Source organism: Ascaphus truei, chromosome 5 (genome assembly GCF_040206685.1).
Source record: "Ascaphus truei isolate aAscTru1 chromosome 5, aAscTru1.hap1, whole genome shotgun sequence".
Taxonomy (NCBI): domain Eukaryota; kingdom Metazoa; phylum Chordata; class Amphibia; order Anura; family Ascaphidae; genus Ascaphus; species Ascaphus truei.
The window spans coordinates 129,931,558-129,953,855 of NC_134487.1; the positions used below are offsets into that span (position 1 = coordinate 129,931,558).

Genomic DNA, 22,298 nt, shown 5'->3' on the forward strand with positions numbered 1-22,298 from the left:
TGGGGGAGTATGTGTATTGGGGAGGTGAGGAGGGTTATGGGTATTGGTGGAGTGGAGGGAGTTATGTGTATTGGGAGAGGTTTATTGAGTGTGGGAGAGAGAGCTGGGGGTGTGGGAGAAAGAGCTGGGGGTGTGGAAGGGGGTGTAGAAGAGGCAGAGAGAGGTAGGGGTGTGAGAGATGGAGAGACAGGTGGGGTCAGGGGAGATAAAGAGAGGTGGGGGCATGAGAGATGGAGGGAGAGGTGGGGTCATGAGAGAAAGAGGGAGGGAGAGGTTGGAGTGTGAGGGAGAGGTGGAGATGGGGGTGTAAGAGAGGGAAGTGAGAGATGGAGGAGGGGGAGGATAAGAGGGAGGGGAGAGATGGGGATGTGAGAGAGAGGAGGGTCTTGCAAGGCTGCTGACAGTGAGGGGGGAGGGGGGCAGTGGAAACTCTAGTCCTGGGCCCCGGGAAAGCTGTCTGCAGCCCTGTACATACATATACATATATAAAACGGAAATAGCTGTGTTAGTTCAGTTGCTAGTACATATATATATATATATATATATATATATATATATATATATATACACATATATATATATACATATATATATGTACTAGCAACTGAACTAACACAGCTATTTCCGTGCTCACCATTGTTTTTACTAGCATTAAAAACATTCACAAGGTTTGAGATGGCATCAATGCCCCTGGCTAACAAACCTTCGTCGTCTGCATCAATCTGCAAAATAAACTCTTTCACGCATCTGACAAAAGCACAAACACAAGCGTACACTTGAACAAGAAACCTAGAGGTTTTGAAAGCTCTTTTCTCAATGATTTTATCTACGAAGAAGTTGAATGTTGGTTCGCTAAAACGGTATCGCAACCTACATCGAAACACTGGCTCTAAATGGTTCTGTGTGTCAAAACGCTGGGATGTTATAAGCTAGGCCCTTAGGGAAGGAAGCAGCCCTTCCCCCAATGTTTTCTATCTTACATGAAAAACCTTACTGCACAAAATGGCTGCTAGCTGCTGCGGGCTCTCTGTGAGGAAACGGTGCGCATCGTATGGGCATTTTCCTCCTTCATTGGTTTGCTGTCAATAAGGATTTCCCATATCCACAGCATTTCAGGGCTTAGCTACCCCTGAACCAGCAGAGGTACTAAAGCAGTGATTATGCTGTGCTGGATTTCTCCCCCCCCCCCCCCAAAAAAAACCTCAAAGGGGATTGCTGCTTTCAAATGAGAAACCTTAGAGGTGTTATAGGGGAGTGTACATCGCTAAGTGGGACCGAGACTGATTAATGTTAGGGTGTATTAATTCCTTAATGTAATTACTTCTCCAGTCTTCAAAAACGAAACCAATACTGATGTGTAAAAATTGCGCCATATTTTTCAAAGAAAAATATTTACAGCTTTCAGTGAGATTCATTTTCCCTGCTAAATATGGAGCCCTTTTTTGTTTCAAATGGGCACGGGTTTGCACCAGAGAGACCTTGATGACTGAACCCCTTTGGCTTCTACTGTATGAACTATTGGCTCTATTCTTCACTCTGTTCTTCAGTGACTTGCATTTGTGCTGTAAAGGTCCTCGACAGATAGTGGAATTTCTTCTGTGGGAGTTAGGAGAAAAATGTATACAATGAATTCAGTCAATACAAGTTGAAAGGCAATGCAAACCCATTCTACTCTTGAGGGGAGTCTATATAGTCCTAACTATATAGAGTGTATATGGTCCGTTCTGGCTGTTTTCTACCCAATCAAACCTACTGGCGTCGTGTTCTTACAAAAACAGCCCCAAACAGCTGTTTTGGAGTATATAGAACTACCTCTCAAATCTCCATCATTCACTCTTACCTCTCCAATGTCCACAGCACAACATCAAGAAAAAAAAAACATGCATAAAAGGCAAAATTGTATCTTTAAGATCAAGACATCTACGGTAACACGAATCAAAGCTCCTATCCAGAATGGCACTATAAAAAAAAAAATTTTTTTTTTTATTAAACCCCACAAGTTTCCCATTTGTACGCAAAATCACCCCGCCCCCTCCCCCGCCCAACTGCATGTGAAACCATGAATGTAAAAAGTAGCTGCGGCTCATACCCGCTTAGCCCCTTTCTTACTGGAAACCTTAAACACAATCACGCACGCATACTCAGTCTCACCCGATCCTGGCAGAAATCTGGGTATAAATATACATGAAGAATTTCAAAAAGGTCTTAAAAATCACATGCAAATCACATTTTCTTTTTTTCAAAAACTTGTGCTTCTTGTCGAAATTGTTGCAGTGGAATGGTAGGCTCTTTTCTTACGCTCTTTTGTATCAAATGGCTGCAAATGGAGTACTTGTGGTGTGGATGTATTTAAAGCACCGCAGCAGACATGAGTCTCACTGAATTTTAGCATAAGCGGCCAAAAACATAAAAATGCATTTTTTTTTTGGGCCGGAACCCTTAAATGTCTCTGATTTGGGTCTTTGGGAATTGACATCTCTGCTGCAGGTTTATACCAAAAGTAATACTGTAGACCTTGAATAACACATCAAGATATTAAAGCATTTCCATTTTTAACGTGGTCGTTATTTAACAGTAGCCCCCCCCCGCCACCCCCCGCCCCCAGTATGTACATGTAGGAGATGTGGGACCCCTCTAAGACAATATGGGACTGCAGTCAATTATTCTAAACTATTCTCCCCTGTGAAAATATCCTGCTACGGGCCTCACTCTTTGCAACACACAGATTTTCATTGAGTCTCACTGATTTGGAGGGAGTCTCACTGATTTGGAGGGAGTCTCACTGATTTGGAGGGAGTCTCACTGATTTGGAGGGAGTCTCGCTGATTTGGAGTCAGTCTCACTGATTTGGAGTCAGTCTCACTGATTTGGAGGGAGTCTCGCTGATTTGGAGTCAGTCTCACTGATTTGGAGTCAGTCTCACTGATTTGGAGTCAGTCTCACTGATTTGGAGTCAGTCTCACTGATTTGAAGGGAGTCTCACTGATTTGGAGGGAGTCTCACTGATTTGGAGTCAGTCTCACTGATTTGGAGGGATTCTCACTGATTTTTAACCTAAGAAGCCTCATAGACTTCGGTGGGGTCTCAACTACATCAAATCAGTCCTTTTCAATTAAGTTGCTGATTTTTGACCCCAAAACATCAGATCTCACTGTCTTTGTAGGTAAACCTCTGCAGGGATTTTAGTATTCTTCTCCCCCCAAGTATCTACCATATTCACTAAACTACCCCTTTAAATCCTCACTGATTTGGAGTCAGTCTCACTGATTTGGAGGGAGTCTCACTGATTTGTAGTCAGTCTCACTGATTTGGAGTCAGACTCACTGATTTGGAGGTAGTCTCACTGATTTGTAGTCGGTCTCACTGATTTGGAGTCAGACTCACTGATTTGGAGGTAGTCTCACTGATTTGTAGTCTTTCTCACTGATTTGGAGTCAGACTCACTGATTTGGAGGTAGTCTCACTGATTTGGAGTCAGTTTCACTGATTTGGAGGGAGTCTCACTGATTTGGAGGGAGTCTCAATGATTTTTAACCTAAGAAGCCTCACAGACTTCAGTGAGGTCTCAACTACATCAAATCAGTCCCTTTCAATTAAGTTGCTGATTTTTGACCCCAAACCAGCAGATCTCACTGACTTTGTAGGTAAACATCTTTGCAGGGATTTGAGTATTCTTCCCCCTCACTCCCCCCCCCCGAGTATCTACCATACAGTATTCACTAAACTACCCCTTTGAATCCTAATGTGAGACTTAACCTCAGGGCCTTTGCGTATATTGAGCAGCCTTTATATGAAGTAGTGGGGAAGCTAAATGCACAAAATAAAACTAATAAGCCTTCAACTGCTAAGAATAATATTTTCATCTGTTGTCCAGTCACTATATGGCAGGACCAGCTCGGGAGCAGCAGTGGGGCCACCGGACACTGGAAAAATGTGCGAAAAACCCTGGGTTGCCGTTTGCCCTCTGCCTTCCCTGGGGCACCTCGAATGGACGTGCTTTTGGTACAGTATGTGGCTACTCGCATGATGGTAACTCTGGGAAAGTTTTAAGGTATAGCAACCACTTCTGGGCCTTCTTTCTGGTGGGAGTTATGTACAGTAATTGAGCTAAGAAGGTGCCGCTCTAGTGAAACAGCATATAGAAACCTGGAATACCGTTTTAATAAGGGCCTGAAGAAGGGGCTCATTGAGTAAAGGCACTAACTCTGAAAGTAGTGACACGGAAGCAGGGGATCCTGCTTTGAATCCCACTGTCAGCTCCTTGGGAGTTTGGGCAAGTCACTAGATTGTGAGATCCACTGGGAAGGGATTCATTGTCCCTGCAAAGATTTTATGTACATTGCTGTGTGCACCGTCAGCGCTATGTAAATACGAATATTATTATAAAGAATATGCTATGTCAAATCATTCAATGAAACAACTACATTCTCAGAGATGTCAATTTCCAAGGACCCAAATCATCGTTAAACCCCCCACAACCCCCCCAAAAAAAGACCTTTTAATGTTCTGACCTCAATGTGTAGAAGGCTCTACTTAAATTTAGGAGGGACGGCAAAAGGAGCGACGGAAAAAAATTAGGCTCACTAAACATCTGTGATGCTGCCATCCTGTACAAATAAAGTGCTTTTGAGAAAATTAGATTTCCAAGTCAACTTCTGTACTTGCAACCAGTTTACACAGAGCAAGGCGATCACAGCTTCAATTGCTGTTAAACTTTGGCTAGCTCACTGATTTACGGTATATGAGAGATCTGTGCTGGTTCCCTAGGTTTCTCTGGCAGGATGGAGTCATAGCAAAGGCTCGCTTGCAATTTTTAGCTGACCCCAATCAAAATCTAGTGTAGAGTATATATGAGGGCATACTGTATCCATCAATATTACCAAGATTGCATTCCACATAAAATCTAGGTTTTCATAGAATATAAGTGTAGCTCTGGGCATAATATTTAGAGGGCAGATAAAAGTCAGCACAACTATCTGACACAGCTTGAGTTCCCACTAAGAGAGTGTAGGGGGTCTGTGTATTAAGCTTCCACACGGGCAATTTGATGTAATATTGCCGCTAATGTAATAATTTGGAATATGCCTCAGTCTGTCATGGTACATTGTGGTGTGGATGAATGGAGACATAGGGTGAGTTAGTGCAGGATGTTAATGTGAAGAATCAATATAATGTACTTGAAGCACATGTTATAAAATGGCTCATATCAACTACTGATGAGGAAAGTAAAGAGCTGGCACTCCAGAGGACTTTTGGTGTAAAGGTAAAGGTTTCTTTAGACCTTTGTCCAAATAGGAACCAAAACGTTAATCTCTCAAATAAACCTTCACATTTAAACCAAAAGTCCTCTGGACTTCTGGCTCTCTGCTTCCTTCACCTGACCTCTGCTCCTTGTCGAAGTCTGAGCACCCACGGCAGATACTACTGGACTACTACGAGTGCTCCTTGTGCATACATCATGTCAACTTCTGCACATCTTAACATTAAGTGTCCCACTCCCCTATTGATGCATGAATGGAATCACCAGGTCTTAATCTGGCATAACACTAATCTTGTTAATAAAAACCTGCATCAAATCCATCATACTTTAAAACTACGCACATTTGACACAGATGCTAAGGATGTGTTTTCACTTAGAAGTGGTGCTATTAGCAACTACTTCATACCCAGACCCTCCAGTTTTGTTTTGTCTGCAGAATTCCGAATTTCTTGTTGGCGAGAGCTGTACTTGGAAAAATGTGACTAATTTAGAGATGTACTGTAGGCATCAATTCACTAAGCTCTGTTAAATCAGGGCAAATAACGTGACATTATCTAAAACAGGGACAGCCATTATTTTCTCTGAGTTAATGCCTTATTCACTAAAGTATTTAAACGCAAAACAGAAAGGGTTGTAAATGAGTTCATTAGAAGGGGAGAGAGACCAACCATTTTGGGAGAGGGCATGGATGGGAGTAACGCCAGATTTAGTACTGTATGCCTTACATAGCGTACTTAACCTTAACAGCGCTTTGTGAATATGGGATAAATAGAATTTAGGCTGTAATAAGATAATTTGCATATACCGTCAATTAGATTAACTGCCTTTATAAATAACACATACTTTTTACAGGAGTAAATCCTGGTTGGTGTCACATTATTTGCTTTAATGAATACTGCGTCATGATTAACGGGCATTCATTGCATGTTTAGTTTAATGTTATCTTAAATAAGCTAAGGGAGCTTTGTGAATCTGCACCTTAATATCCAAGTCCACCCATTCGAAAATGTTACATTCTTACTGTCTTATTCATTTCTTCCAATTTTAAATATGACGGTCAACTTTTTGGTGCTGGAATTGAAGTATTACAGTTCTTTACGTAAAAATGTTTATGAGACCTCTTCTGCTAAAAGAAATAGCGGGGTAGTTCTAATTTCAGACTGGGCATTTACATTTGATCCTCCTTGTGTGCTATTTTTCTCCACCTTCCTCAGCCAACTCAGACTTATAGGTTTAATTACAGTGAAATCTCAAACACTTCTACATTTCCTTCAACTGTTTAGAAAAAATGGCTTTATCTGTTGTCCAGTTACTCCATGGCAGGACCAGCTCGTGAGCAGCAGCGGGGTCTCCGGACACTGTGAAAAAATGTGCGGAAAACACTGGGTTGCTGTTTGCCCTCTGCCTTCCCTGGGGCACTTCGAATGGACGTGCCTCTGGTATTTTGTGGTGACAGGACCTTCTGTCTCCCATGCTCCTCAATTTGTTTTTCCAGGTGTTTCTGAATGGCCATACCCAGAACCTCAACTTCCATTGATGCTCCATACACTTCCCATGTCATCCCTTTCTCATCCCAGCTGACCTCTCGCACTGGTTCTGGGTGCTCCCCCTTTCCTTCTTTCACACGGACCTCAGGGTAAGAAGCTCGAGGGGACTTACCAGCCGGAATGGATTTGCCAACAGGCGTCATAGGGTCAGTTGCAACAGACCTGGTTTCAACTGGAAAGGACACTTGCATCTCTGCATCCTTCATGGAGGGCTTCTCTACTACATGTGAGCATGTCGAATATGGAGGGCCTAGGGTTGTACCCTCTGTGTGGAAAAGAAAAGAGGAGGATCCATCCAGGGGTATAATGGGGCTGACTGCTACTGATGTACATTGTGCTCTACTGTCAGCCTGGGTCCCAACATCTTGGTTGTGAGGTGTGAGCTCACATGAGTAAGTCTTTGGAAGAGCACAGGTACTTCTGGGCTCCTGCTCTCCTGTCAGGTCTTGGTGTTTTGATAGTGATTCATGTTGCTTCTGTTCTGCTTGAAATGTAAAAGAGGAAGACTCCTGGGGGAGAATAATTGGACTGACAGCCACTGACACACACTCTACTCTGTTGTCAGCCTGTATCCCAACATCCTGGCTAGGAGGTGTTAGCTCAAATGAATATGTTTTGGGCAGTAAATCTACAGTGGTGGCTTCTTTTTTTACTTCATGACCTATAGAGGAACCCTTGACAGCCGAAAGAGCCTCCTTTTTCTTTTCAGTTTGAAAAGTAAATAATGATTCATCGGATAGGATTATGGGACTCACCGCCACAGATTTATACTCCACTCTGGTATCAGTTCCAGCATCATCATTAGGAGGGGTGAGCTCAAATGAGTAGGTCTTTGGGAGATTGTCTATACTTTTGTCATCTTTATCTCTCTTTTGATCTGAAGCAGAGCTTTTTAGTGTAGAGCCCAGAGCTGCCTTCTCTGTTAAGAATGTGAAAGTAGACGAACCAGCTGGGGGTACAATGGGACTGACTGCCACTGATATACATTGCACTCTAGTGTCAGCCTGGATACCAACATCCTGAGGTGTTGACTCTTTTTCTTGTGCACTGCTTTTACCTGGCAATTCCTGGCACCTTTGTTCTGTGTGGAATATAAAAGAGGAAGATTCACCTGGTGGGATAATTGGACTAACAGCAACTGAAACGCACTCTGCTCTAGTGTCAGCCTGGGTCCCCACATTCTGATTAGGAGTAGTCAGTTCAGATGAGTAGGTTTTGGAAAACGAATGTACACTCCGTGATTCTTGTTCTCCTGCTGTTGCGCTTGAGGAACTTTTTAGTGTTTGAAATGTAAATGAAGATCCATCTGGTGGGATTATGGGACTCACCGCCGCAGATTTGCACTCCACTCTAGTCTCAGTCCCAACATCCTGATTGGGGGGAGTTAGCTCGAATGAGTAGCTTTTAGGAAGATTGTCAATAGTTCCTGTATCCATCCTCTGGTCTGTAGTGGAACCTTTCTGATTGTTACGGGCTTGGGAGCTATGTTCTGTTTTGAATGTAAAGGAAGAAGACCCATCTGGGGGTATAATGGGGCTGACAGCCACAGACCTATACTGAACTCCTGTCTTAGTCACAACATCCTGGTTCGGGGGAGTGAGCTCGAATGAGTAGGTCTTTGGCAGATCTTCTTTACTTTCTTTCTGTCCTGCATTTCTCTTACAAGAGTTTGTAACAGATGATGTTTCTGCGGTTCCCATTCCAGTTTGAAAAGTAAAAGATGAACAGGCCTCTGGTGGAATAATAGGACTTATGGCAATAGATCTGAACTCCACTCTGTTGTCAGCCTGAGTCCCAATGGCTTGAATGGCAGGTGTCAACTTAAATGAGTATGTTTTTGTAAGGTGGTCGCCATTTGCAGTCTCCTTGCCTCCTATCTGGCCCTTTGCTGAGCTTTCTATTTTGATTTCATGAACAGGGGCATTGGCTTCTGCGCCCTGGGAAAATTCAGATTTTCCATTAATCTTTTTATTCTCATTGTCTTCTATGGGGACATCTCGTAATGCTCCTTCTGATCTAATTTGACACTCATGACCTCTGCCTTTGCTCATATCTAACGAGGAATCTACTTCAGACTTTAGACTGGAATCTGTTGTACTTTTTTCCTTGAGCTGAAGTGACTTTTCTTCCAGACTGTATGCTGGTGATTCTTGCATTAACTTAGATGTTTCATTTGTGGTCGGTCCTGTTGCAGAGGGGACTTTTGAGGGCACAGTGCTGGGTTCCGGTACAGGAGGCTTATGAGCTGTATCATCAGTCTCAAGTACATGTGACTCTTTTGTAATTTTCCCTTTTGCCTTTTCAGTTTCATCATGCAGTCTCTCATTTTTCAAGTCACTGGAGGATGCACTAAACGTACCTGAATTTATGCCAGCCAATAAAGATTCTTGATGAGGTTTCCCAAAATGAATGACTTTACTGTCAGACTGAATAGATTCACAGGAGTTCCTTTCCTGGGTTACTCCCTTGTTACTAACAGTATTGGGTTGCAGATTGACGGGAGTTATAGAGGTGTCCTGTTTCGCTTCACTACTGTCAGTCTTCCCCTTACATTCTAATAAATCTTTTACGCCTGTAATGTCTTTTTGAGATGTTTCTATTCCTCCACATATCACAGAGGCAGTGTCAGTGGATGTGTAACCGTGCCTCTCTGATTCACTTATATCCTTCTTGTTCACATCTGTATTCATATCTTTATGTTTCAATTCCTCTTCCTTTCCCTTAGTTTCATGAACAGGAAGAGTCTTAAGAGTATCCATAGAACGACCGCTTTGTGTTCCTCGAATGCTATCTCCATCAGTGTCAAAGCTGAAACTGCCCTCCATGACATCATTGTCCCCTTGCACACTGACACAGAAGTTCCTCATGCTAAGATCCTCCCCGCTGAACCCCGACTTGCGCGTGGGATCTTCCTCCTGCCAGATTCTAGAAGAGATGGGTGAGCGTTTTTCTGGGAGGGAAATATTGTCTTTGACAGATTCTGGACTTGACAATTGTAATCTCTGTGGTTTTTTAGGACTGCCCATCTCTGGACCAAGCCTCTTCCATAATATTCCAAAAATCTTGTTGGGATAGTCCTAAAATATGTGAGAAAGGGGAAAAAAAAAAAAAAAAGTGTTAGGCTGAGAGGCAACGATTTGTTACAATGCAGAGACTTCATATAAGCTCCAGGAACAGAAAGAGATCTGCATCAAAACATTTGCTCTTTTCCTACTTCAGATAAATGTTACATACAGTAGCTTCAACTTTGAATAGATTGCTCCAGTGCATGGGGAAAGCACAGTCACTTAATGCTGACAATATTTGCTCTTTGAAGCCTGAGAGCATCATTTGATTTCCCGAGTGGAAAGCTCGGTGCTGACAAGATTCAAAGAATTAAAGAGAGACCGATAAAGAAAAGGAAAAGCAAACGGTTCAGATTATTGTGTGTACAGTACATGCCCCTTTTTACATTTGTTTATAGAAACTGATTTCTGCATCTGTTCTACTAAGTTATTTCATTTTCTGCATTCCTTCAATTCAACAGACAAACATATATAGCTAGTGCCACAAATAGCCACGAGAAGATGAATCAGAGAAGGATTCATGTCAAAGGTCAGTAAATACTGTGTTAATATAGATAATAAAACTAGACTATCTCCTCTTACTCTCTGTACATGTCTCATTGACGCTAAGAGACGCATGTTTAAAATGCCTCGGTGTCAACTTTATTGTAAAAATGTATTTCTTTTTTTTTTAAATGTGGTGCTTAGCTCCGTAACTTTTATGACTAAATAGAAATTCATTGCAGTTTTGGACAGAAATAGAAAGGTATACACAAGTAACAGAAATATGTTGACTTATTTGGATAGCCCTTGTCACTATGAACTCCGATTTACTATCTGCTGCAGGATGGATATTTTTACTTACAGTAGAAGTGGAATGTGTTATTATTAGAGTAAATGGAACGCCAAACCATGCGTTTGGATACCAAGTTTTTTCACTCTCAGGTAGTGTAATCTGCTGTGCCATGTGGATGTCTTAATGGGAATGCTTCTCCACTGTGCTTTGGTGTACGTTCCTCCAAGAACAATCCACATTTGAGAACACTCACACATGGTCCTGCGTATCACATGGTTGTCCTTAGGAGTAGAGGGGATGCAGTGATAGCCAGCAGAAACAAATGTTTGGAAAGATAACACCAATAAATATATGGAGATGTACTGTATGTCTCTTTCATTAGCTAACAGCAGCTGAGAAGTGTAGACATATTAGTGTCAGAACCTCACAACTAGATGCTCATTTTAAAGTGCACGCCTAGGCTATTAAAACTTAGCGTTTATTTAGCATGAATAATTAGTAATTATTATCCACTTCATGTTAAGAACTTATTTTATCATATGCTAAATAAACGCTAAGTTTTAATAGCCTAGGCGTGCACTTTAAAATGAGCATCTAGTTGTGAGGTTCTGACACTAATATGTCTACACTTCTCAGCTGCTGTTAGCTATTGTTACATACAGCTCATAGTTGCACCCACCGCCATACTAGGCGCATTAGGCACCCTCACATCCCATCTCCAATTTCAATCCAGTGAGCATTATATTCCCCTTTTTGGTTCATAGAAGTGTCTCTTTCATTAGCAAACTGTGCAAATGGAGCATTATAGTTTTATCCATGTCTCTTCTTCAGCCATGTTATAGTCTGCAAAGGTCTCATTTATATTTAACCATTTCATGGTTTTCTAAATCCCATCTAAAACCTTTTGCGTGACAGAGGGGCCAGAGCAATGCGTTGCTGGCCCCTCTTATGCTTAAGGGATTACAACAGTCACATGATTGTCACGTACGACACACCTGTGAGCACGTAACTTGTGTATGTGAAAGGGTTAATATTTCCAGTTATCCTGCTGTATCATTTACCTCCCCACAGGGCCCTCAAATTGAGCAATATCTCCCCCAAAAACGCCACACGACATCTCAATACGCTGCCAGCACCAAGAATAATTGTAAGGTCTTACCCTCAGAGTCTTTGGTCCCGGTTTACTAGGAAAGATATGTAGTTCAAGCTGCCGTTTAAAAAAAATAAATATATATATATATATTTTTCCCCATTCAATATGTGCATCAATACAATCTGCACACTGAGAAGTGATGAGCTAAGCTGCAGATTGATCCATTCTCCTGTAATCGATCCCTTGCTCCGGGTTATTTAATTCAGTTCTTGTACAGCATTTTGGGCAATGTAGTTCCTAGAATATGATTGACTGGGCAGTTACTAGATACAATTGGTTCACTGCTAGAGAGACGGCGGGGCTCAAGAGACAGAGCCTATCAGAAGGGAAAGGGGGCTGTCACTTTGGAAATGCTTCCTACATTAGAAACATTAAAAATGTCTTTAAAACGTTCTTTTTTTTTTTTAGTGCTACAAGTATTTTCTCATAGTACAGAACGGGTTTATTTTTTTTTTTAAAAACACACGTAGGATATTGCTTGAACTGCTGCTAAACACAAAACCCAAAGTAACAAAATGTGTCCAAAAAATGCCGATAATCTCTTCTAAAAGGTACTTGGTTCAAATGAAAGCCCAAAGACAGTACTTATGAAAGGTTAGATTTAACATAAGAAAAAGTTATACAGTGCTTGGTTACAGAAAAAGAACGTTACAAAAAACATACAATATATTAATGCAAACAGTTCATAAAATAATCAGGGTAAAACATCAGAAATGTTAAATACGTTACCACCTATTATACTCCTCAAAGAGGTCTTGAGTTTGGAATATGAGAATCCCCGTGTTATGACAAAACACTTGTTGAATTCTAATTTCATAACACCAATGAATGTCCTTTATCCTAACTTTGCTTCTGTCACAAAGATGAGCCCCACCCTATGTGGGTGTGTCATTGACTCCCCCTCATCCATCTCCTGTGACATTTATGATGGAATTTTTTTTTCAAACTTCTAAAATAAACATTTTTAGAGAAATAATAATATAGGAATACAGTACAATCAGGAAGGTAGGATAGGGGGGGGGAGAGGTAGGTCAAGGGGTATACTTAGATAGACCCATGCGTTTATTGAATCTTCTTTTTGTCTTAATTTTTTGGTCTCAAGAGAATTGTTCCCTTGTAAAAGGGTTTCACACAACATACATTTAGGGGCCTATTCTATAAGCCATTTACAGTATCACTGCCTTTTCGGCCAAAATGTCTACGGCTATTCTGTAAGCCTCGATAAGTGGTCAATAAAGGCATAAATTGCCAATATTTTCAGCTATTCAAAACATATTGCCACATAAGCCACTTATCGGCAGGTTCTGAAACTCATTCAATTCTAGTAGCCTCGATTAGTTTATCGAGGCTAATCGCGGCTCTAGAATGGCGAGTTTCTCCCAAAATCCTCACGCCAGGAAAGGTTGGCGTGAAGATGGGGAGAACCTGCTGAGAAGGCGGCGAGAGAGGACCTAGAAAAATAAATGCTATTTTTCTGCATCGGATTGTTGCCGAGGGTCTCCAGAGCTGATACCCATTAATATCAGCACCGGAGACCCCCGGCATGAATCCCATGCAATAAAAATGCATTTACAGGCAACTTCATTAACTTAGCGGCTGACCGCTAAGGCAATGAAGGGGTTAACTACCAGTGCCATGTTTATTGTGGGTACGGATGGGTGAAGGTAGTATTTTGCCATTTGTGGGTGTTTAGGCCTTGCGGGGGGGTTGCGGGTAGAGTTAACTCCTTCATTACATTTTCGGTTAATACCGCTAAGGTAATGAAGGGGTTAACCCCTCCCGCTACCCACCCGGTAGGTATAAACACCCACCAAAGGCCAAATACAGACTTCACCCATCCTCGCTACCCACAATAAACATTCAAAAATACAACACTACTACCCACCTCCTCTACCCCCAACAACCTCCCACAACACATTTAGTACATTAATGGACAAAATAACTATTATCCAGATATGGATAATACTGTAGCTCATTTGCCCATTATAAAATCAAACATTAGCCAGCAGCATAAATAAAGTAAATAAAACTTTCTACTTACCCCTTCTGTCATGAAGGGCATCCTCGTCAGCATACTCCAGGTCGATGTCCTCCGTTGCCAAGAAGAGTACATGAAAAAATACAATCTAATGGCCCCTAACCCCTTAATAACCGCTATAGTAATTAAAGGGTTAACCCACCCTCCCACGCTACCCACCCAGGAGGCCTAACCACCCCCCCCCCAGGCCCACTATACCCAACTTCTAACCATTCATTGGCAAAGTACATACAATATAATATGGGCATGATAAGCCACTATAGCAGTCAATGGTCAACCTAATACAAATCATTAAGGCCAAAAATACACAAGAATAAAATAAATACACAAGCACCTAAACACCCCAACAATAAAAGAACTAAAAAGCCTAATAGTACACATGAATAAAATGTATCTATCGCCAAAACAGCAAAATAATTCAAATTATGTTATTCGAAAACATAACAATACAATTAAATAAACACCTATCCAAGCAAACTATTCAAGAAATAAAACAACTAGCCAACCAAGCAATTAAATAAATAAAAGCACTAGCCAACAAAACAATGAATTAATTTAAACCACTAGCCAACAAAACAATTAATTTAAAACGTTAACCAATCCTAAAATGTACTAAAAGCAAGCCACCCAAATTCCAAATAACTTAATCCAAAACAATAAACAGAAATAGAAAAAATAACAATAAATTGAAAACAAGCATTTGCCAAAAAATGCTTTGCCTGTCACTGTATTTATCTGTACCCTGGGCACAGATTAATACATTATCAGTCAATGGGCAAGCAAAAACATAAAAAATAAAATAAAAAAAACTGAAAAAAGACAATTACACACATTCAATATTTATCTTACCTTTAGAAGTCTTTACCCTCCTAATCCCGGCATATCTGCAAGCTCTCGACGCGCAACGTCATCACCCGCAATTCAACTCCATCCACCTTGAAGACCAGCATCAGGTAAAAAAAATCTTCTTTCACCTTCTTTTTCTTCTTTTGTTCTATCTTCTATCTTCTTCTTTCAATCCAACCCCATGGTAAATCCAAACGGATGTTGCCTCGTCGAGATCTTCTGCTAAAATGAGACGGAAAAGGCCTTATATTGGGCAAGTGACGTCACATTTTAGGGTCAGATGGTAAAGCTCCAATTCGATTGGACGCTGTATCATGTGCCCACCTCTTTTTTTTTTTTTTTAAGGATGTGACGTCATCTCCAAGGGAGGTACGACACATCCTTAAAACCACATGTTTCATATCACATGGTATTACAGCCAATGGGATTGAAGACAATCCCATTGGTTCCTGTTCCATGTGATATGTCACATTAGTTAAAAAGGATGTGTCATCACTTTAAGGGATGATGTCACATCTTATAAACTAATGTAACATATCACATGGTACGGGAACCAATGCGATTGTCTTCAATCCCATTGGCTGTAATACCATGTGATATGAAACATGTGGTTTTAAGGATGTGTCGTACCTCCCTTGGAGATGACGTAACATCCTTAAAAAAAAAAAAAAGAGGTGGGCACATGATACTGCATCCACTTGGATTGGAGCTCTACCATCAGACCCTATAATGTGACGTCACAGGCCCTATATAAGGCCTTTTCCATCTCATTTTAGCTCAAGAAGACGACGGTGATTAAGGTGATTAAGGGGTTAGGGGCCATTAGATTGTATTTTTTATGTACTCTTGCTGGCAATGACATGGACCTGCAGTATGCTGACGAGGACGCCCTTCATGATGGCTGGGACAAGTAGAAAGTTTTATTTACTTTATTTATGCTGGGCGGCTAATGTTTTATTTTGAATGGTCAAATGAGTTATTATCCATATCTGGATAATAGTTATTTTGCCAATTGTATTGTATGTGTTTGGGGGGGGGGGGTGTTGTTGGGGGTAGAGGAGGTGGGTAGTAGGGTTGTTGTGTGTATTTTTGTTTATTGTGGATAGAGGGATTGGGTGAAGGGGGTAGTAGCCCCAAGGATGGATGTTTAGGCCTACCGGGTGGTAGCAGGAGGGGTTAACCCCTTCATTACCTTAACAGTATTAACAGCAAAGGTAATGAAGGCGTTCACTTCACCCGCAACACCCCCGCAAGGCTTAAATACCTACCAAGGGCCAAATACAGCCTTCAACCACCCCCACTACCCATAATAAACCGGCCACTGGTGGTTTACCCCTTCATTGCCTAATGAAGCTGTTTTAATACATTTTTAATACTAGTTTACGTGAGCAGGGGGTCTCCAGAGCAGAACCGCGTTGATTTGAGGTCCGGGGAACCCTTGCTTTCCGTGATACATGCCCCGTTATGGGGTGCCGGTATCTCCTATGCATTTTATTCCCACAGTCACGTGACGCAAGACATTTAAATGCATAGGAGATACCAGCATCCCATAACGGGGCATGTATCTTGGGAAGCAGGGGGTCCCCGGACCTGAAATCAACGCGGTTCTGTTCCGGAGACCCTCTGCTCACGTACACTAGTATTAAAATTTGTATTAAAAGCCTGCGATCGCTGGTGAGATATGCGCAGGGAGAGGCGGCTCTCTCTGTGCAGCTCTCTGTGCCGCTGGAACAAATCGTCGGGTGAGCCCTTTTGAGAGAGGCGAACATCACGTCACCAGCTACTCACCCGTTTTGGGAATTTTGCTATCACAGGTAATCGAGGCTTTCTGAATACCGTGGTAGTAACTCTCCAAAAAAAGTCGGTGTAACCGGACCAGTGATTTTTATTATGAAGCCTTATAGAATAGGCCCCTTAATATTTTTTGTAACTGTTACTCTTTGAGAAATCAACAAACAAAATAATCAGGCAAGTATTCCTCACAAAGTTGTACATAATTATCCAAGGTAGAATGCATATCTAGGATTCAGAGCAACATTGAGGTAGGATTTACTCCCTGGATGTCGGATTGTGCTATCCAAGGCTGCCAGACTTTCTGGAATTTAGAGCATGAATCGTTTAGTATACTCATGAATTGTTCCATCTGGCAAATGAACCAGATTATGTTTCTGATTCTAGAGATGTGGGGAACCTCTTGCTGTTTCTATATGGCTGCTAGTTTGCATCTAGTTGTGGTTGCTATATGGGAGATCAGTGCATTTTCTGCTCTGGGGATATTTTGGAGTGGCATGTTTAGGAGAAAAAAACCCCACGGATCTAATGGTAAAGTTTAATGTCCTCTACAGCCAACCCCTGACCTTCCTCCAGAGAGATGCCACTTTTGGACATGTCCACCACATGTGTAGGTAGGAGGTACAATGGGGTACAATGGAGAGTATCCAGGTATAAGTGTATGTAGCCCCTGTAAGTAAGAGCGGGCTACTTATCCTTCTCCTACTGGAGTAAACCCTGGTAAGGGCAGGCGCCAGTAGTAACCATGGGTTTTCCCCCCTTCAAGCCCTGCCTGGAGTGATGGAGGTGGCCCCCCTGACTCTGTGCAGGCCTAGACAGAGGGGAGGTACTGCTGACATCATGAGGGGCAGGGCTGACTCTATTTAGTGGGCTGTCCTGTGTGTGTCTGAGTTCAGTTGGTTCTGTGAGTTCGTGCTGTGAGTTGAGTCAGAGCTGAGAGAAAGAGGTGGCAGTTCAGAATGCTCAGTTCTGTGAGGATGTCAGTCTGAGCTGGAGCAGAGTCTGGAGAGCAGAGTGTCAGGGCTGGCAGTCTTTGGAGAGCCTGGAGGGAGTATGTGGAGTGATGTCCTGGAGCGGAGGAGAGTGCTGGTCTGAAGTGTAGTAAGACCCAGCAGAGCGCATGCCTGACCTGAGAGGCCCTGCTCAACGTGAGAGTGATATTTGTAGGAGAGACCTCAGAGCCCCTCTGAGTAGAGCAGACAGGACTATAGAGGTGGACCACTGCCCCTCACCCTATTTAGGGGGTGAGGGGAAGGATATCTAGCCTCACTCCTAGGGCCTACCCTGTGAGGTGGAGGCAGGGGTATTGAGGCCCCCCACTCAGCCCATCCTGCTAGGAAGCATACATCTGGAGGGAAGGAGAGGAGAGAGACGCCTGTACATTGGGAGCACTGTTTCTATGAACTACTCTTTGCATGAACTGCTGTGCACTACCTCACTGTGTTACCAAAGAATAAAGACTATTGCTGCTGTTTTACCCAAAGAGACTGTGTGAGTTGGATCATTCCCCTTGGGACCAGGGTTTCTTTGTAAGGGTCCTATCCCATATCCCTGGGACTTGCGGAGATGGAGGCGCTGCATCATCGTTGCTAAAGAGATGGAGGCATGTACCTCAGAAAGCCTGGTCCTGTTGTCCCCACTACCAACGCGGGAGACTCAGGCCCTCCTGTTCCAAGCAGGTATGCACCACCCAAGTACACGTAGGCAGCCTCACTACACCCTAGATAGCCATCTGCGTCTGGGGGGGAGGGGTGAACATGGGTTACATGTAGATAGATTCAACGGTCTGAGATACCACCATGCATTCTCAATTATTGTAGTACATATTGAACTTTTAGACACGGAAAAATTGTTTTTAAACTCAATATATTTCAAAGTATAAAAATAACCCATACCTCCATTTCTGTAACTCCTACTGTAGAATAATGGGATAATCATTGCGTTTGTTTGAGTTTGCCAGAGGCATAGAAGTAAGTTTTGCCAGAGCTACTCCTAGTTTTGAGGGGCAAAAAGATATCTGACCTTCTGCACCGTCAAGATCAAGGTATGTTTGTAATTTTGAATCCATCTGACTACACATGCCATATGTTTGTGAATTATATCAGATTGGATGTATCCTATATTTAGTAAATCTGTAAGGACATGGGGGACATGAATAGCGACCCTTTGGTCACCTTCTCTGATACTCAAAGGGGTGAGGTTACATGGGATTTGTGGCCTCCTTTGAAGATGGCACAAAGGCCTCTCGTAGTTCTTGGTATTGTCACCAGACCTCCATCATATAAACATATCATTCTTCTCTGGTCATGAAACTGGAGTAGCTGTGTTCTGATGGAACCACCGGGTTTGGGTAAGGTAAAAAAAAAATTGAGCTGTGAGAGCTTTGTTGCTGTTTGAAGGAATAGGAGAAACCATAAACATATTATCCAAGACAATAAAAGCACAGCATTAATGGAAGATTATGATTATAATTCTAAAAAAAAAACAGAATTGAAGTCGTTGTTCTGGGGCCAAGAGGAAATAAAGCAGAATGGAAATTAACATGAGGGGGAAAAAACCCTCCTCCACAGAAGTCATTTCAGTCTCAAGGCTGTTTCTATAGGAACAATTTCACAGAAACGAGCAGAACTGTGATGTTCGCTAAACTGCTAGCTGCTGAAGTCTGTGATCACACATTGGAGCCATGCCTCTCTCTACTCTCCCAGCCTCTCAACCCACCCGCTTAGCTCTTCTTTCACCTGCAATTGCACCATTAGAGGCTGCTTTATTGGAGCACCTCGGATAAGCATATGGGTGCTAAATTCCTCCAGAGCTGCAATACAACCAAGGGCACAACCTGACTAAAATCTCAGGTTTTAATGAATGAATACATAGCCCTTTCCATTCGACCGTTTATATATAAAACGTATAGCTTACAATATATACGTTTTTCGTGCCCGAGGCAGGGGAGATAAAGAAAACTATCGAAGGTCACAAGGCCACTGCGATTTAAAGCAGGGTTACCCACTTTAAATGCAGCTCTGCTACACTATCAACAGTAAGCCACTCCCTGTACTTGGGGTGGATGCTAAGAACTACTGAGGTCTTCCGCTCGGCAGTGCTTTGAACTGTAGCTTGCCTGCGTAATAGTGTAGCTGCCTGCGTAATAGTGTAGCTGCCTGCGTAATAGTGTAGCTGCCTGCGTAATAGTGTAGCTGCCTGCGTAATAGTGTAGCTGCCTGCGTAATAGTGTAGCTGCCTGCGTAATAGTGTAGCTGCCTGCGTAATAGTGTTGCTTGCCTGCGTAATAGTGTAGCTTGCCTGCGTAATAGTGTAGCTTGCCTGCGTAATAGTGTAGCTGCCTGCGTAATAGTGTAGCTTGCCTGCGTAATAGTGTTGCTTGCCTGCGTAATAGTGTAGCTTGCCTGCGTAATAGTGTAGCTTGCCTGCGTAATAGTGTAGCTTGCCTGCGTAATAGTGTAGCTTGCTTGCGTAATAGTGTAGCTTGCCTGCGTAATAGTGTAGCTTGCCTGCGTAATAGTGTAGCTTGCCTGCGTAATACTGTAGCTTGCCTGCGTAATAGTGTAGCTTGCCTGCGTAATAGTGTAGCTTGCCTGCGTAATACTGTAGCTTGCCTGCGTAATACTGTAGCTTGCCTGCGTAATAGTGTAGCTTGCCTGCGTAATAGTGTAGCTTGCCTGCGTAATAGTGTAGCTTGCCTGCGTAATAGTGTAGCTTGCCTGCGTAATAGTGTAGCTTGCCTGCGTAATAGTGTAGCTGCCTGCGTAATAGTGTAGCTTGCCTGCGTAATAGTGTAGCTTGCCTGCGTAATAGTGTAGCTTGCCTGCGTAATAGTGTAGCTTGCCTGCGTAATAGTGTAGCTTGCCTGCGTAATAGTGTAGCTTGCTTGCGTAATAGTGTAGCTGCCTGCGTAATAGTGTAGCTGCCTGCGTAATAGTGTAGCTTGCCTGCGTAATAGTGTAGCTTGCCTGCGTAATAGTGTAGCTTGCCTGCGTAATAGTGTAGCTGCCTGCGTAATAGTGTAGCTTGCCTGCGTAATAGTGTAGCTTGCCTGCGTAATAGTGTAGCTGCCTGCGTAATAGTGTAGCTTGCCTGCGTAATAGTGTAGCTTGCCTGCGTAATAGTGTAGCTGCCTGCGTAATAGTGTAGCTTGCCTGCGTAATACTGTAGCTTGCCTGCGTAATAGTGTAGCTTGCTTGCGTAATAGTGTAGCTTGCCTGCGTAATAGTGTAGCTTGCCTGCGTAATAGTGTAGCTTGCCTGCGTAATACTGTAGCTTGCCTGCGTAATAGTGTAGCTTGCCTGCGTAATAGTGTAGCTGCCTGCGTAATAGTGTAGCTGCCTGCGTAATAGTGTAGCTTGCCTGCGTAATAGTGTAGCTTGCCTGCGTAATAGTGTAGCTGCCTGCGTAATAGTGTAGCTTGCCTGCGTAATACTGTAGCTTGCCTGCGTAATAGTGTAGCTTGCCTGCGTAATACTGTAGCTTGCCTGCGTAATAGTGTAGCTTGCCTGCGTAATAGTGTAGCTTGCCTGCATAATAGTGTAGCTTGCCTGCGTAATACTGTAGCTTGCCTGCGTAATAGTGTAGCTTGCCTGCGTAATAGTGTAGCTTGCTTGCGTAATAGTGTAGCTTGCCTGCGTAATACTGTAGCTTGCCTGCGTAATACTGTAGCTTGCTTGCGTAATAGTGTAGCTTGCCTGCGTAATAGTGTAGCTTGCCTGCGTAATAGTGTAGCTTGCCTGCGTAATAGTGTAGCTTGCCTGCGTAATAGTGTAGCTTGCCTGCGTAATAGTGTAGCTGCCTGCGTAATAGTGTAGCTGCCTGCGTAATAGTGTAGCTGCCTGCGTAATAGTGTAGCTGCCTGCGTAATAGTGTAGCTTGCCTGCGTAATAGTGTAGCTTGCCTGCGTAATAGTGTAGCTTGCCTGCGTAATAGTGTAGCTTGCCTGCGTAATAGTGTAGCTGCCTGCGTAATAGTGTAGCTTGCCTGCGTAATACTGTAGCTTGCCTGCGTAATAGTGTAGCTTGCCTGCGTAATACTGTAGCTTGCCTGCGTAATAGTGTAGCTTGCCTGCGTAATAGTGTAGCTTGCCTGCGTAATAGTGTAGCTTGCCTGCGTAATAGTGTAGCTTGCCTGCGTAATAGTGTAGCTTGCCTGCGTAATAGTGTAGCTTGCCTTCGTAATAGTGTAGCTTGCCTGCGTAATAGTGTAGCTTGCCTGCGTAATAGTGTAGCTTGCTTGCGTAATAGTGTAGCTTGCCTGCGTAATAGTGTAGCTTGCCTGCGTAATAGTGTAGCTGCCTGCGTAATAGTGTAGCTTGCCTGCGTAATACTGTAGCTTGCCTGCGTAATAGTGTAGCTTGCCTGCGTAATACTGTAGCTTGCCTGCGTAATAGTGTAGCTTGCCTGCGTAATAGTGTAGCTTGCCTGCGTAATAGTGTAGCTTGCCTGCGTAATAGTGTAGCTTGCCTGCGTAATAGTGTAGCTTGCCTGCGTAATAGTGTAGCTTGCCTGCGTAATAGTGTAGCTTGCCTGCGTAATAGTGTAGCTTGCCTGCGTAATAGTGTAGCTTGCCTGCGTAATAGTGTAGCTGCCTGCGTAATAGTGTAGCTGCCTGCGTAATAGTGTAGCTTGCCTGCGTAATAGTGTAGCTTGCCTGCGTAATAGTGTAGCTTGCCTGCGTAATAGTGTAGCTTGCCTGCGTAATAGTGTAGCTTGCCTGCGTAATAGTGTAGCTTGCCTGCGTAATAGTGTAGCTTGCCTGCGTAATAGTGTAGCTTGCCTGCGTAATAGTGTAGCTTGCCTGCGTAATAGTGTAGCTGCC

At 43.0% G+C, this 22,298-nt stretch overlaps 1 protein-coding gene across 3 annotated transcripts in view; it reads right to left on the reverse strand.

The window, feature by feature from the left end:
• Nucleotides 1-602: 602 nt before the first annotated feature.
• The window catches only part of GPRIN1 (G protein regulated inducer of neurite outgrowth 1), a 50,944-nt gene continuing 29,248 nt past the window's right edge, over nt 603-22,298 (reverse strand). For all 3 annotated transcript variants that reach the window (XM_075600782.1, XM_075600783.1, XM_075600781.1), the window contains exon 2: nt 603-9,884. In XM_075600782.1, coding sequence (XP_075456897.1) covers nt 6,570-9,833 — 3,264 coding nt within the window. In that variant the 5' untranslated portion in view covers nt 9,834-9,884 and the 3' untranslated portion in view covers nt 603-6,569. The remainder of the gene's footprint in view (nt 9,885-22,298) is intronic.